Source organism: Scyliorhinus canicula, chromosome 19 (genome assembly GCF_902713615.1).
Source record: "Scyliorhinus canicula chromosome 19, sScyCan1.1, whole genome shotgun sequence".
Taxonomy (NCBI): Eukaryota; Metazoa; Chordata; class Chondrichthyes; order Carcharhiniformes; family Scyliorhinidae; genus Scyliorhinus; species Scyliorhinus canicula.
Window position 1 is genome coordinate 92905193 of NC_052164.1, and position 15902 is coordinate 92921094.

Sequence of the window (15902 nt, forward strand, 5' to 3'; positions counted from 1 at the left end):
TGGAGCTACTCAGAAGCAACTGGTGTCAGCTCTGTTTCTGACTTTCCTTCTCTGGCTTCCATCCTTCCTCAGTGTGGAGGAAGTGTTGCCAAACTTCATGATGCCTAAAGAGAATTGCCACATGGTTTCCATGTAATAGAATCGGGGTAGCGCCAAAGGACAAAGAATTTGTGCTTAATTCGGTGTCTGTCTCCCATTGACAGCTACACTTGCAGCTCCTGGGCCTCCTGAACCTCCCAAGCTCTCTCTCTCTCATTCAAGATACTTTGTAAAGACCTAGTGTGGTGAATCACAGTAGCGTAATTCACACTGTATTACTATGTCTTTGTAAGCTCGGCACGCGAACAGTTGCGCTGCTCTGCCACTAGGGGGAGATGCACTGGGAGTGTACAGGAGTTTGTACTAGGCTCCACCCACGGCTCCTCCCCCTAACCGGAAGTATAAAGGTTGATGCTGAGAGCCTGCCTGCAGTTCATCTGGAGTTCATCGTGTCACAGGCAGGCTCTGTTGTAAGACGATTAAAACCACTGTTCACTTCTAACCACGTGTCGCGTGAATTGATGGTCTCATCACCTAGCTCTTTTACAAAATTCTTGACTACCTGTTCTAACGTCTCCTCCAATAGCTCGGTGTTAATTCCTTTTTTGATCCGATTTGGAAATCTCAAATGTCGGAATCCCTGGAGAGATCAGGAAGTCTGAAGTAGAATTGTGGCCATGAACCTAGTCCATGCCACTGTGAAGCTCCGTGTTGTGGCCCAGGGCTGTGCAACATTCAGAGGGCTCTTCATGCTCGAGTCTCTGAGACCCATTTGTGAACATCCCTCATCTTTAAAAGCTTCCCTCGTGACTTTAATTCTGATATCATCTGTGTCTCATTCAAAGGATATTACCATATACCCTCTTATTGTGCTTTCTTTCTTCATCATTGCCTTCTCCTTCGGTGATAAGATAATTTATTTGTAAGCTGCTGCACAAAATGTGAGTGAGCTATGGTACCCAAAGGGTTACATGTGGATCTGAACCATGACAAGCACTTTATCTGTGTTTCCCCTGGTACCAAGAGAACATTAACCAGCAAATTGAGCTGCCCAAATTGTTTTTGATTGACGGTTTGGAACTCATTTTAGTCTGCAGAAAGCATTAACCTTTTGACAGTGATTGCAGAACTCTACCAAGAACTGAGCCAGTATCAGTTAATTAGAAATATACACAGGAATAGAGCAAGCTCCGTGGTTGTGTACATTCCATCAGTTATAAATTGGAAATGTGTAGCAACTCACTCACACTATAGCCATTGCGCACAGCTTTCCCCATTGGCCTGGTACAGAAATGCACTGGTTTCTACATCGTCATGCAGAAAGGTACTGGTTTTGACCCCTGAGCTAGCTAATCGCTGGAAACTGCCACAATTGACCTCAGCATCTGAATCTTAAGAGTAAAGGAGGTAATGAAATGCTATTTGTAACTCCTGCTGCAGACTCTGCACTCGTAGGTTTTGGGCCTGGACAAGATTTGGCTCCATCATCACCAGTCTAACGTGGGACGGTTGGCCGCAGGGTGAGGCCACAGAGGTGGCACAGTGGTTAGCACTGCTGCCTCACAAGCGCCAGGGACCCGGGTTCGATTCCGACCTCGGGGGACTGGCTGTGTGGAGCCTGCACCTCCTCCCCGTGTCTGCGTGGGTTTCCTCCGGGTGCTCCGGCTTCCTCCCACAGTCCAAAGATTTATTTTTTGATTTAAAAAAAATTTAGAGTACCCAATTATTTTTTCCAATTAAGGGGGCAATTTAGAGTAGCCAATCTACCTATCCTGCACATCTTTGGGTTGTGGGGGTGAGACCCACGCAGACACGGGGAGAATGTGCAAACTCCACACGGACAGTAACCCAGGGCCGGGATTCGAACCCGGGTCCACAGCGCCGTAGGCAGCAATGCAAACCACTGTGCCACCGTGCTGCCCCCACAGTCCAAAGATGAGGAGGTTAGATATGCTAAATTGCCCCTACAAGGGTTTACAAGATGGGGGATTGGGCCTAGGATATGGTGCTCTTTCAGAGGGCCGGTGCAGACTTATTGGGCCGAATGGCCTCCTTCTGCACGGTCGGGATTCTATGATTCTATGAATGGAGGGTTGGCACTGAGGAACTGACCCTGTCTGAGTAAAGGGGGTAAAAATTGGTTTTCCGAAATGGAAAATTCTATCGGCTGGATGTTGGACAATGAGTTAAGACAATTTAGAGACAGTGGAGGGTTTGAGGGTGGGATTGATGAGGTGGATCTGGCGTCAGCGATATGGAATCTAACAGTGTGATGCCTCTGAGGGAATCGTGCAGATGAGGGACACCAGATGTAACGGTGCGGGAGTGGGAAAACAAACCATTGCAAATGATTCTCTGCCCACAAATGGATAGATAAGAATGGGACGAGATAAATGTAGCCCCACCCGGCTAGATGGTGGCAGACAGGCATTGGCGGAGGATGGTATGGTCAGCTGTGTTATTGTTTACACTGTTGTGTGTCAACAGGTCAAGAAGCATGAAGAGTACTGTCACCTTTGACTGTGATAAGAGCCATCTTGATACTGTGCTAGGGACAGAAACCAGATTGGAGGGATTAAAAAATGAAGTTCCAGTACGGAACGAAGAGTTTAAATGAGAGATGCAAGTGGAACGAGGTGAAATGCTCAAAGGAGGAGAAGGTGCCAGGGAGACATACCAAGGTGTGTTTGGTCCCCCTATTGTAACAACAGCTCTGAGTGGTGGAAGGTGTAGATCGGCGGGAAAGCTTTGTTTATGGGTAAGGTGCCATCCCCCTTCAGGCAGGTTTCCGTCAAGGCAACAGTGTCGGTGCAAAAATCCACAATAAACCCATGGATGGTAGGGCAGCACGGTGGCACAGTGGTTAGCATTGCTGCCTACGGCGCTGAGGACCCGGGTTCGAATCCCGCCTCTGGGTCGCCGTCCGTGTGGAGTTTGCACATTCTCCCCGTGTCTGCGTCCCCACAACCCAAAGATGTGCAGGGTAGGTCGATTGGCCACGTTAAGTTGCCCCTTAATTGGAAAAAGTGATTGGGTACTCTAAATTTAAAAAAAGAACCCATGGATGGCGAGCACCTGGTTCTCAAGTGAACGGAAATTCTGAAGAGAGATGCAGAGAGGGGCAGCGGTCCACAGGCAAAGTCTACAGGATCGGCATCGGGAGGGGGTGAGTTGAATGGGAATGAGGTAGGAAAGAGCACGCTGGTCGGAGGGTTAGTGAGGGAACAGGACGGGGCAGCTGAGGTTGCGGCTTGTAAGAAGGCCGTGTCAAACGTCTTGTTGGGCCTTTCAAAGGATGTCAAGTGAGGCACAGGTAGGAGATGTAGACTTATCTTTGAGGGAAAGTAGGAAGGGTGATGATGGGGTAAGGATTTGGGATGGCAACATACCAGAGAGCGGAGAAATGATAGGAGGCATGACCACAGGAGAGAAGTAATCCAGGACGGATAAAGAGAGAAGATTTCCATGATGAAGGCAAAGTAAGGATGGAAAAAAGAGGATCCGGGCCTGGGATCGCAGCCGATTATTTGCACTTGTGAGTAATCATGGGGAAAACTGGAGCTGCACAGACTTGGCAGTGAAGCACGATTAGGGCACAGATATCCTGATATCCTTCTGCACTGGAGGAATTCCATGAATAAAAGCGAGAAAATAGCAGGGAGTACAGAGTTAAACTCAGAGTTCCTGTGGCAACTAAAGCTGACGTAACCTGGACGGAGTCGATGTGGAGCAGCGATAAACTGATGTCCGGATTCAGAGACGGGCGCAGCAGGTGGGCGGGATGCAAGAAACAGAATTGGAGAATGCACCACTGCAGGTATTCCCAGGGGAAGGAAGATCCAAGGAATTGTGCAGAATCAGTTACAAAGTAGAAGAAAGGGGGAGGGGGAGAATCAGCTTTAGCGACACAAAATAATTTTGAAGTTTAAGTAACTGCGTAGCAGATTAGACACAGCAGCTGCATTTTTCTAAATTCATTGATGGGAAGTGGGCATCGTTGTCCAGGCCAGCATTTATTGCCCATCACTGATAGCCCTTGAGAAGGTGGTGGTGAGCCGCCTTCTTTAACCGCTGCAGTTTATGTGGTGTAGGTGCACCCACAGTGCTGTTAGGAAAGAAGTTCCAGGATTTTGACCCAGCGACAGTGAAGGTGGGAACGGCGATATATTTCCATGTTAGGATGGTGAGTGGCTTTGAGAGGATCTTCCTAGTCTTCTCCCCATAACCTTCTGGATGATAGTGGTCTAGGATTTGGAAGGTAATGTTGAAGGAGCCTTGGTGCGTTGCTGCAGTGCAGTTTGTAGACGGTACACTCTGCATTGGTGGTGGAGAGAGTGAATGTTTGTGGATGGGGTGCCTCAAGTGGGCTGCTTTGTCCTGGATGGTGTCGAGCTTCTTGAATGTTGTTGGAGCTGCACTCATCCAGGCAAGTGGAGAGTGTTCTATCACATTCCTGACTTGTGCCTTGTAGATGGAGAACAAGCATTGGCGACTCAGGAGGTGAGTTACTTGCTGCAGGATTCTTAGACTTTCACTTGCTCTCATGTCCACATTGTTTATATGGCCTGTCCAGTTCAGTTTCTGGTCAATGATAGTGGGGAATCAGCAATGGCAATGCCATTGAATGCCAAGGGGTGAGCAATGGCAGTACCATCACTGACCGTAGTCCAGTGCAGAAACCTAGCTGTGCCGACAAGTCAATTAAATTGGAAACCCAAGATTGAGAAAAATATAAAAACAAAATACCGTCCGTGCTGTGAATCTGAAACAGGAACAAAATTATGGAACAGGCAACATCCGTGGAAGGAGAAACATAGTTCATGTTCTGAGTCTGTATAAAGACGAATTAGCTTGCTTTAGGGCTAAAATACACCCAGTGTTAAAGCCAGAGTGACTTGAAACAGTGAAAGACAGGAGACGGAGGCAGAAAATTCAGAGCATGGCAATGGAAGGTCAAGATTAGATCTGAGCAGTGATGAGCTCCTGAGGGAGGTGCCTGTCCATTAAATACATAAAATTAAGTGGGCCCATTGCCAACATTATAAAGGTCTTTCAAATCTTCCACTCAGAGTGTCGGAGCTCATTACTTTTTTCAGTATTTGCTGCCTTAATGGAACATAGAATTTAAAAGATTCATAATTTGTTCAGATAAAATCCAGCACAATTTACATTGGAAAATTTCTGTCCAGTTGTCTGCCTTCCTGTGTAATAGGTGATTGTAAACACTCATTGCTAATTATCTTGAGAACTCATTCCCCTTAAGAAATCTTGTAATCGTTCAACTTGTTCGGTAAGGAAAGGATTTCATTTGGTTTTCAGAAGGAGGGAGTGTTATTTCCTGAGCTGTTTTAAGTGTCTATTTTACTTGCCCGCTTGCCTTCCTCGTACATGTCCTTTGCACCAATTCCTGGAGGGTCCCCACTCACCGGCATTGTTTCACTGTTTGTTTTTTGTATTGTGTGTCCCCCACCCCTGCCCCCGCGCCCTTGAAGAAAAGAAACGTAAATAAAAAGATTATTACGAAGGATTGACTTTTAAGCAGCCATCATTAAGAAAGAACTTTCATTTGTGTGAGAGTCTTTCCCGACTTGGGTGTCCCCAAGCACCTCGATTAAGACGTTAAAGATAATTTGTGCACAGCAGGCTACAACTAAACCCAACTAGGATTGCGATACAAGTGCTACAATTCACCTCAAGCGTTGTCCGGATAGTGGGCGGCACGCAGTGGTTAGCAGTGCTGCATCACGGCGCCGAGGACTTGGGTTCGATCCCGGCCCCGGATCATTGTCAGTGTGGAGTTTGCACATTCTCCCTGTGTCTTCGTGAGTCTCACCCACACAACCCAAATATGTGCAGGGTAGGTGGACTGGCCACGCTAAATTGCCCCTTAATTGGAACAAAAGAATTGGGTACTTTAAAAAAAAAAATTTTTTTAAGCGTCCCCCTGATAAAATGGCAAAGATTAGTCAGTATTCCCAATGTTGGGTATCTGATGAGGAGATGATCAGGCCCTGCTGGGATGCCCCATGTGTTCAAATAGCTACTGACACTCACCATCTACACTGCAGCATGTCAAGCGACCAGGTTGGCCAGCTACCCGCGGGCGGCCTGCAGCCACGGAACCTTCGCCAATCGTGACCTGATGACTTAGAGGGAAGCAGCAAACAAAACGTCACCCTTGCACAATGAGCATTGCCGAGGCACCTTTGCTGTGAGGGTTTGTTGACAAAGAGAACAGCGGGGAAGATGTGAAGCACCGAGAGTTTGACTTTCCGTGTCATTGGGGTGCATTAACTGATGTTTCGAAATCTCTCGCTACCGTTGCAATGATAAATGTGAAAATTGCTCTGTGCCACTGGCATCTGTCATGGTCAGCGGAGCGACCTATAGTAGCGCAGCCGCCTCGGGCTCGTCAGACATGGGGCTGTTGCTCCTTAAAGTGCTTGCGTCATTCGGGCCCACTTGTTCCCTCGGGTGGCTGAGGGAAGGTTGAAGTTGGCTGGCTACTGTGTCTCCTGATAGGTGTAGGTCAGACACATTAGAATGCGCCGCACATGCTGGTTCCATGTGAACACCACTGCTGGCTCTTCCTCCCTCCCACCCTCTCTCTGCAACATTTCCCTTCCTCCGTGTGTGGGGGGGGGGGGGGGGGGGGTGCGGGGAGGAAGCGGAAAAAAAAAACAGTAGAGATAAAAATTCTGTTTTAAAATCTCCACGAAAGGCACGCAGCTTGTTCGAAAAGGCTTCTCAGTGGGAAGCACCAGGAGTACGTTGGGTTGCCATGGCGACGCTCCTCATTTGCATGCCACAGTGCACCTTCACAACCTCAGCATTCGCAGATGCTCTCGCTCCAATCAATTTTATTTATTTCCAACAAAGAATCCGAAGGTCCGCGTTTTCAGCAGTGCAACTGAAATATGCAAATTAAATTAATATTGTTCCTCACCAGCGTACATTTCCTTCAGAATTAGGACGCTTTGTGGCTGGGAATGATTGATCGGGGCCGTAAGGCGAGACCCTGAATAATAGGAAAAGTCCCGACATGAAGGTGACAAAGGTGCACGTGATTCTTACTCAAGAGAAATGATTTTCCAGTTCCAAGCCCAGCTATTCATTCGCTTTTTTTTTTCCCTCTCTCATTTACTCTTTTCCTGTACCAAGGGCGTTTTAGTCCAACGCCTCGTATGAGCCTAAATCGAGGCAGGACATTTGCTACATAGCTGAGCTTGATCCTAATGTCCATTCTTAAAATTGGTTCGTTTGTAGGATGTGAGCCGTGCTGGCAAGGTCAGCATTTGTTGCCCATCCCTGATTGCCCTGGAAAGCGAGTGTGAGTGAGAGCAGATCGTAGTTATTGTACTAGTCTAGAGATTAGTGGTAGATGAGTGTAGATTGTATGTTTGTTGTCAGTTGATTATTATATAGAAGTAAGAGGGCAGCACGGTAGCATTGTGGATAGCACAAATGCTTCACAGCTCCAGGGTCCCAGGTTCGATTCCGGCTTGGGACACTGTCTGTGCGGAGTCTGCACATCCTCCTCGTGTGTGCGTGGGTTTCCTCCGGGCGCTCCGGTTTCCTCCCACAGTCCAAAGATGTGCAGGGTAGGTGGATTGGCCATGATAAATTGCCCATAGTGTCCAAAATTGCCCTTAGTGTTGAGTGGGGTTACTGGGTTATGGGGATAGGGTGCAGGTGTTCACCTTGGGTAGGGTGCTTTTTCCAAGAGCCGGTGCAGACTCGATGGGCCATAAAGAACACCACAGTGGCCCCTTTCCCTTTTTTCCAATTTCTGCTCTTCCAAAGGCACCGGTTCCGACACCTCAGCCGACGTCTCATTCGTGAACCTGCACAGTGAACCGGCCTATTCGGCTGTGGAGGGCATCGCAACCAAACTCAATCCTATTCTCTCCAATGTCAATGTTTGTGCACTTTTAGCTGCGGTCGTTGAACAGCAGTCAGCAGAAGCACGTCGGCTGATCCACTCCCCTTCCGCAGAATATTTTACAGTAACTTCATTGAAGCCTACTTGTGACAATAAGCAATTATTATTATTAATATTGAGGTCGTTTTTTCATCGCTGTCACCAGTGGCATCAACCGATTGTTTCTAAATTGGGAAACAAACCTGCGAACTTCTAGCCTAGATTGTGTAGCAACCAGCTGCATCCATGTCTGGGCCTTAACATTGCAATGAGTGTCTTCTCTAAGTCACTTAGATCTCAACTTCTTGGGAAAGCATCCTGCCACTGGTTTCAAGATGTGTTGGCAGTAAGCCTGTTAAACTCTCAATGGTCTCTTAGTTGAGGTTAAGCAGGCTGGGAGAAGGGAATAGGACCACCAGCCCCGTATGTAGGCTCTTATCTCAATAACACCAATTTTCCCAAGTGAAAAGTGGCATTGTCTTTTCATGCAAGCAATAATCAAACCGCTTTCTCTCTCTCCCCCACCCCCACCTCTCCCTCGGTCTCTTTCAGTTTTGCTTTTGAACTGAAGGACACTGTACTTCCGCGGCATAAGACAATGAAGATTCAGAGATTGATTCCTGCATTTAGTCAACAATTTCAACGAATGCCAGGATGGTAGACGGCAAATTAGACTGACCCTGGGTCTTTGTGAAGTCTGACGATCCCCATGTCTGGTGGTAAAACAATCCGACCGTTTGATTTCAGAAGCATCGTCTTTTGGTGCGGTTTGAAGGAGTTGATTTGGACACTTGAGCCAAAGAACACATCATCCACCCAGCGTTCCCACCTGACAAATTTAATGAGGTTCCATTTCACCGGAATAATGAAACGTCACAGTAAATTAACAGTGGGTTTGCGCTGTGTGTCTGATTAGAGCAGCTCCGAGTGCCAATCAACTAATTAAACCATTAGACATGACTGCAGATGAGCCGTTGTGAAAGAATACACTTTGTAACCATTGCTCAACAATTTACATTTAGTGGGCAATAAATCTCGCCAACGGCAGGTGAGAGAACGTGGGGGCCACTGTCCTCCTTGCTCCTGTCATCATTGATCACCAGCAAAGGCGTGCATGAAATCGGAGAAGGACCCTTACTTTCGAAAGGCTTACAGTGAAATATTTAACGTTGGCTTTCGTCCCAAATATTTAGCCAGCTGTCGTGCGCGCACAAAAGGAAATCACACCCAACATTGGGTGGATGGCAGAGAACTGTGAGCAACTCAGCAGAAGAGCATCAAATTTGTAGTTGTTGCACTGTCAGAACCCCTTCAGTTGAGTCAGCGCCTTGTGGATCCCCTTGTATCCACTCCACATCCCACTCAGGAGAACTGAATGAATTTCTGACCCGCAGGAGTGTATTTGCAATTGACCATGTTCGGCCAAAAATGGCAAATATTGAAACCAATAATGAAAACCATTTGGAATATCACAACTGTAATTTGCATTTCTGTCAGTCCCTTCAGGTGTGAAGAGATGTCAGGATAGTTTCTGGATGGGTGCTAAACAAAGTTAAATGGAAGATGGGTGGAGAAGGAGGATTTTCATAGAATTCAGAGAATGCCTACAGTGCAGAAGGAGGCCTTTCAGCCCGTCAAGTCTGCACTGACACTCTGAAAGAGCAACCAACCCAGGCCCACTCCCCCACCCTATCTCCATAACTCCACCTAACCTTCAGATTTTTAGACATTAAGGGGCAATTGATCATGGCCAATCCACCTAACCTGCACATCTTTGGACTGTAGGGGGGATGCTCCGGAGCACCCAGAAGAAACCCACGCAGACACGGGGAGAACTTGCAAACTTTACACAGTTACCCAAAGCCGGAAACAACCCTGGGTCCCAGGTTCTGTGAGGCAGCAATGCTAGCCACAGTACTGCCTCTGTTGGCTTAAAATAAAAAAGTGAAAACGCACAGCCAAAATATAGGTTAACATTTCGGATGTCAATTTTGATGAAAGGGTCCTGCATGGTGATACTTTCCTTCCAAGTTAGGTTGTGTGGTAAGTCCTCCACTCCAGGAGCTAAGCACAGAATCCATGCTAACATTTCGATGCTGAATTGAAGAGCTGCCCTTCAGATGCAACACTAAACCAAGGCCCTGACTGACTCCTCCATTATTATCTGCTGCTGTTAAAGTAAAAATGTCCAAAGAAAAGCGTCCTGGCCCAAATTCCTCCGTTGGCCAACACCGCTGAAAACAATTCCTTTATTCGCTCTAAACTTGGTTACCCCGATGCCCACCTGGCCAGCCTACCACATTCTACCTCCATAAACGTGAGGTCATCCAACATCCTGCTGCCCCATCTCCTCACCTGCACCAAATCCTGTTAACGCAGCGCCCCAGTGCTCACTGAGCTAGGCTTTCTCCTGGTCAAGCAATGCTCGATTTTAAAATTCTTATCCTTGTTTTCAAATCTCTCCATGGCCTGACCCCTTCCCTGTCTCTGTGATATCCTCCAGCCCCAGAAACCCTCCGGGATGCTTGCATCCCACTCTGATTCCAGTTTCTTGAGCATCTCTGATTTTAATTATCGGTAGTTGTGCCTTGCGCTGCCTGGGCCCCTAGCACTGGAATTCCACCCGAGACCTCTCAGATTCTCTACTTCTCTTTCCTCCTTTAGGACACTCCTCACAACTTCCCTCTCTGGCAAAGATTTTGGTCAACTGTCTTAATACCATCTGAGGTGTCAATTTGTTTTTACAATTCCTTTATGAAGACCTTGGCACATTTAATCACGTTGGAGGCGCTATATCCACGCAAGTGTTTTTGGGATCTTTCTACTTGAAAATTGGCTGCCGTGTTTGGCTACAAAACTGCAATGACTATGCTTCAAAAGGATAGGAAACACATTGGGATTTTCCAGAATGAGCACTGTCCTATAAAACCTTCCTGTTTCTATCTCACATTTCCAAGGGATCATGGCTGGAATCTTCTTGGCCGTTGGGATTTTCTTTTCCTGCTGGCGAGTGGCGGGAAGAGAGATTCCCGCTGCCAGCAAACGGCGCGACGCTGACAAACATGCAGTTGGGAGTTTGGAGAATCCGCCCCGTGTTTTTTTCTTTTATATTCGTTAATCTTTTGCTTCTTCGGCTCCTTTCATTATCCATTAAAAATAAATCCTGATCATGAGGCATCAATTCTTGTCCGTTTTCTTTCCAAAATGTACCAGAACGTCAACGACTTTGCTCGTGTGGCAGCAAGAGATACCGACCGGGGAGATTGGTGGCACGGCGGGCAAGTCACTGGACTAGTAATCCAGGCTAATCCCCTGGGGAAGCAAGTTCTAATCCCATTCAATTAATAAGTTTGAAATATAAAATGGTGTCCGCAATCATGACCATGAAGCTATCGTCGATTGTCGTACAGACCCATCTGGCTCACTAAAGTCCTTAAGGGGAGGCAAATCTGCCGTTCTTGCCTGATCTGGCCTACATGTGACTTCAGACACACAGCGATGTGCTTGACTCTTAAATGCCTTCTGCAATACCCTAGCAAGCCACTTAGTTCAAGGGCTATTAGGGACGGGCAACAAATGGACGCCCATATCCCGCGACAGAATGAAGGAAAAAAAGCAGAGGGAAATGGTCATTCTTTTCTCTCATGAAAATGATGATTTTTTTTTAAACATCCTGATGCTAACACTTTGCTTTATTAGATATGCCAAACATTGTCTTCTGCATAACATCTTCGAGTGGCAGAGAAGCAAAGCTGAAGAGCCGAATCCCTGGCGTTGGCGGCTCCTGAAGCCTCTCGAGGTGATGAACTGCAGGATTTCAAATAAAGGAATATCACCACTGATGAAATTGAGTTTTTGGTGGCATAATTATGCGATCAAAAAGAAATGTGACAAGGTGACTTTGTGCCACAGTTCTCCGAGGTACTCTCAATTGCGGTCGATTGCTTTTCAGCGTCAAACTTGTTTTAATAAAAATACCGATTCGAGCCCTCCTCGAGGCACAAACATTCTGTTTAAATGAAAGCACCGAGCTCAGTTCTGACTTAACCTTTTCAGTTCACCTGGCACATTTAATGCAGTCAGTGCCAACCCACTCCGAGATTGCTCACTCGCGGTAACATAGCCAAAATTAATGTTGTTCAAGCAACTTCCCAAGCACAAAAGTGATGCAAAATTCATTTCAAAACGATAAATTAGAACGGTTGTGGTGGAGCTTCCTTCTCAGCGTTGTGAAGAAGGCTGAGGGGGTCAGAGGTTGTCTGTCAAATACTCAGTTGTCCAGACTGCAATAGCATCGTTCCCATGGGATAGACCTGACCATCAGTTATTCCAGGACCTTGACCGTGTGGATATTTGGCATGGAAATTGAGTGCTGTCCGTGATTCACTCTATGTGCTGCTAAGACACAAAGCTAATGTTTTAACTGAGGACATATTGTGCAATTGACATCTCATTGAAAATTTGACACTTCTATTAGCTTACACTAAATCTAGGACGCAGTGGTTAGCACTGGTGCCTCACGGTGCCGAGGTCCCAGAGTTGATCCCGGCTCTGGGTCACTTTTCCTGATGATATTGTCCCCTGTTCTGGTGAGGTTTTACTGGTGGCAGATGCCCTTTGGTGTTTCACAGTTGAGTGTTTGTAGCACACACCGTATTGCCCTTATATTGAAGTAATATAATCGCTTCTCTGCCTTTTGTCTAAGATGAGCGCGAGGTCAGGTGTAATGCCTGGCTCTGGTATGTCTCACTTGTGGGGACCATGAATTGGATTAAATTTGAACTGGTTTTTGGAGCAGCCAAGGAGTTGGATTAGGGATTTGTCCCTGTCCACTCTGAGCTCTGGCTTTGTAACTCTGATAAAGTAATAAAAACAAATATTGAAGTAAGATAGTACGTTCCGCATGGACACAGCATTTTCATGACATCCTCCATCCGTAATACTTGTAGACAAAGAAAAACTGTTACCAATTGCTGGTGCTACAGAGCCTAAGCTGCATAGGTTTACGGTTTCGGGCAAGAGATGCTGGCGATGCGAGTAAGAACCTTCTTTACCCAGCGAGGTAATAACCTGGAACTCACTGCCTACGAAAAGTGATAATAACTGATTCCAAAAGGAAATCGGATGGGCACTTGAGGGAAATAAACTGGCAGGGCTAGGGGATAGAGCAGTGAAATGGACCTGGCTGGATTGCTTTACTGAGAGCCAGTATGGACTCGATGGGGCAAATGGCCTCTTTCTGTGTTGTAATGACCTTGTGACTCTCAAAAACTCTGGGCGGAATTCTCCGCAAGGCCCGATGCCGTCATGAAACCTGGAGAGGTTCACGACGGCGCGAAAGCCTCTCCCGGCCCCCTATTCTCCCCTACCCGGGGGGATAGGCGGGCCATACCGTGAAACTCGGCGGCCGGGCCTTGTCCCTGGCTTCAAGGCCCGGCGCGCCAAGAATGACACCGCGGCGGCGCCTAATGACGTCAGCCGCACATGTGCGGGTTGGGCAGCTCAAACCCGCGCATGCGCGGTTGCCGTCTTTCCCCTCAGCCGCCCCGCAAGACGAGGCGGCTTGATCTTGCGGGGCGGTGGAGGGGAAAGAGTGCGTCCCCTTGAGACGCCGGCCCGACGATCGGTGGGCACCGATCGCAGGGCCGGTCCCCTCCTGAGCACGATCGTGGTGCTCGATCCCCAATCCGCCCCCCCTAGGCCCCACACTTACCTGGCGCGCCGTGTTCACAACGACAGCGACCAGGTGTGGTTGCCGCCGTCGTGAACAGGTTGGGAACGGCAGGCCACTCGGCCCATCCAGGTCGGAGAATCGCGGGCAGCCGTGAAAAATGGCGGCCCGCGTTTCTTCGAGCGGCGTGTCGGAAAACCGGACACGCCATTTTGGGGGGGGGGTGGGAGAATAGCGGGAGGTGCAGGAGCGGACCTCCCGCTATTCTCCCACCCATCGTGGTTGCGGAGAATCGCAGCCTCTATCTTCGTTTTTCTTTTTAAATCTGCAAAAACAGATCACCGAATCACGAGATGGGTTAATAGTTTGGGTGTAAATAATGAAATAAGTCGACCTGCTGTGTATTTCTTGTATTTTCTATTTTATTTCCCAGTATGCACATATGTAATGCCTTTTTTTCTTCTAGTCATACTTCCTGAAAGTTGAAGTTTATCAGCAAAGGATTACATAAAGTAATATTCATCCAGCAGAGGAATTTTTCAGCCTGTTTCTATTTCCCTCTCTCTCGCTCTCTTTCTCGATTCTGTCATTCTCTAAGCTGTACCGTTAGAAATCAGAAGGTGGTCTAACTTCCCTCAGGCTGAGGGGGTCAGAGGTTGTCTGTCAAATAATCAGTTGTCCAGACTGAAATAGCATCGTTCCCGTGGGATAGACCTGACCATCAGTTATTCCAGGACCTTGACCGTATGGATACTTGGCACGAAAATTGAGTGCTGTCCGTGATTCACTCTATGTGCTGCTAAGACACAAAGCTAATGTTTTAACTGAGGACATATTGTGCAATTGACATCTCGATGAAAATTTGACACTTCTAATAGCTTACACTAAATCTAGGATGCAGTGGTTAGCACTGGTACCTCACGGTGCCACGGTCCCATGTTTCATCCCGGCTCTGGGTCACTGTCCGTGTGGAGTTTGCCCATTCTCCCTGTGTCTGCGTGGGTTTCGCCCCCACAACCAAAAGATGTGCAGGGCAGGTGGATTGGCCTCGCAATTTCCCTTAATTGGGAAAAATGAATTGGGCACTCATAAATTTTTTTTAAAAACTCACACTAAATCTACAGACAAGATGAAACAAAACATTCCTGGGGCAACACAGCTAAGCTAAAGTTTGCATTGCTATTTAATTCCTTTGTGTTTTTACTGGGAAGGTATGCTGTCATAGTAAATATCAGGTCTGTCTTGTATTCTTCAAATCGCTTGATTTTTTAACAGCATTCAATAATCAAAAGAGAATCCTAACAAAAGATATATATATTATATATATATAATGGAATGATAGTTGTGTTGTACGTATGCATGTATGATATTGGACCTCGTGTGGCTTCCCTTGCTGTTGACAGTATATCCTAACTGGATGTTGACAGCTGCCATCGATTGCCCTGTACTGAACACTGTTTATAGATTTGAGCCACCATTAAGTTTAAACAACACAGTAAAATGTTTACAAAATCATAGATCATAGAATTTACAGTGCAGAAGGAGGCCATTCGGCCCATCGAGTCTGCACCGGCTCTTGGAAAGAGCACCCTACCCAAGGTCAACACCTCCACCCTATCCCCATAACCCAGTAACCCCACCCGACACTAAGGGCAATTTTGGACACTAAGGGCCATTTTATCATGGCCAATCCACCTAACGTGCACATCTTTGGACTGTGGAAGGAAACCGGAGCACCCGGAGGAAACCCACACACATGGGGAGGATGTGCAGACTCCGCACAGACAGCGACCCAAGCCGGAATCGAACCTGGGACCCTGGAGCTGTGAAGCAATTGTGCTATCCACAATGCTACCGTGCTGCCTTTAGTTTCTTTCCATTAGTATTGTTTTTGATTGACCTGAAATCAGTATAGTTCCAACAATGCCTGTCTTTTAGATTTCCAGCATTTTCAGTATTTTGCACTTGACGTAGCATTAGTTGACCAGTGTGCAGAAGGTGTTCCAGTTACGGGACAACTGTTCTGAAAAAAATCATACCTGATTCGAGTTTTAACTCCATCTACCACCTTCACAATTTAATGTTCCCCATCCTGTCATAATATCCACTCATGTATATCATGAGATGCAGACAGGCAGTGATTGACACACAGGATAACCAATGAACACACATGACACAGAACAACCAATCACCAGACAGGACACCACCACTATAAAGCCCGCAGGGCATTAATGCTCACCCTCTCTCACAGGACACGGCTAGGGAGATAGT

At 47.2% G+C, this 15902-nt stretch overlaps 1 protein-coding gene across 5 annotated transcripts in view; it reads left to right on the forward strand.

Moving 5' to 3' along the window:
* The window catches only part of alg9 (ALG9 alpha-1,2-mannosyltransferase), a 245372-nt gene that overhangs the window by 168089 nt on the left and 61381 nt on the right, over nt 1–15902 (forward strand). The window contains exon 15 of one of the 5 annotated variants that reach the window (XR_005458175.1): nt 2527–2720. The exons of 3 other annotated variants lie outside the window; for them this stretch is intronic. Coding sequence is in view for 1 of the 2 variants with exons in the window: in XM_038779072.1 (XP_038635000.1) it covers nt 11660–11881 (222 nt within the window). In the remaining variant the exon portion in view is untranslated. Of the gene's footprint in view, nt 1–2526; nt 2721–11659; nt 11882–15902 lie in introns of all 5 variants that reach the window. One more of the 5 variants, XM_038779072.1, reaches the window with a different exon arrangement.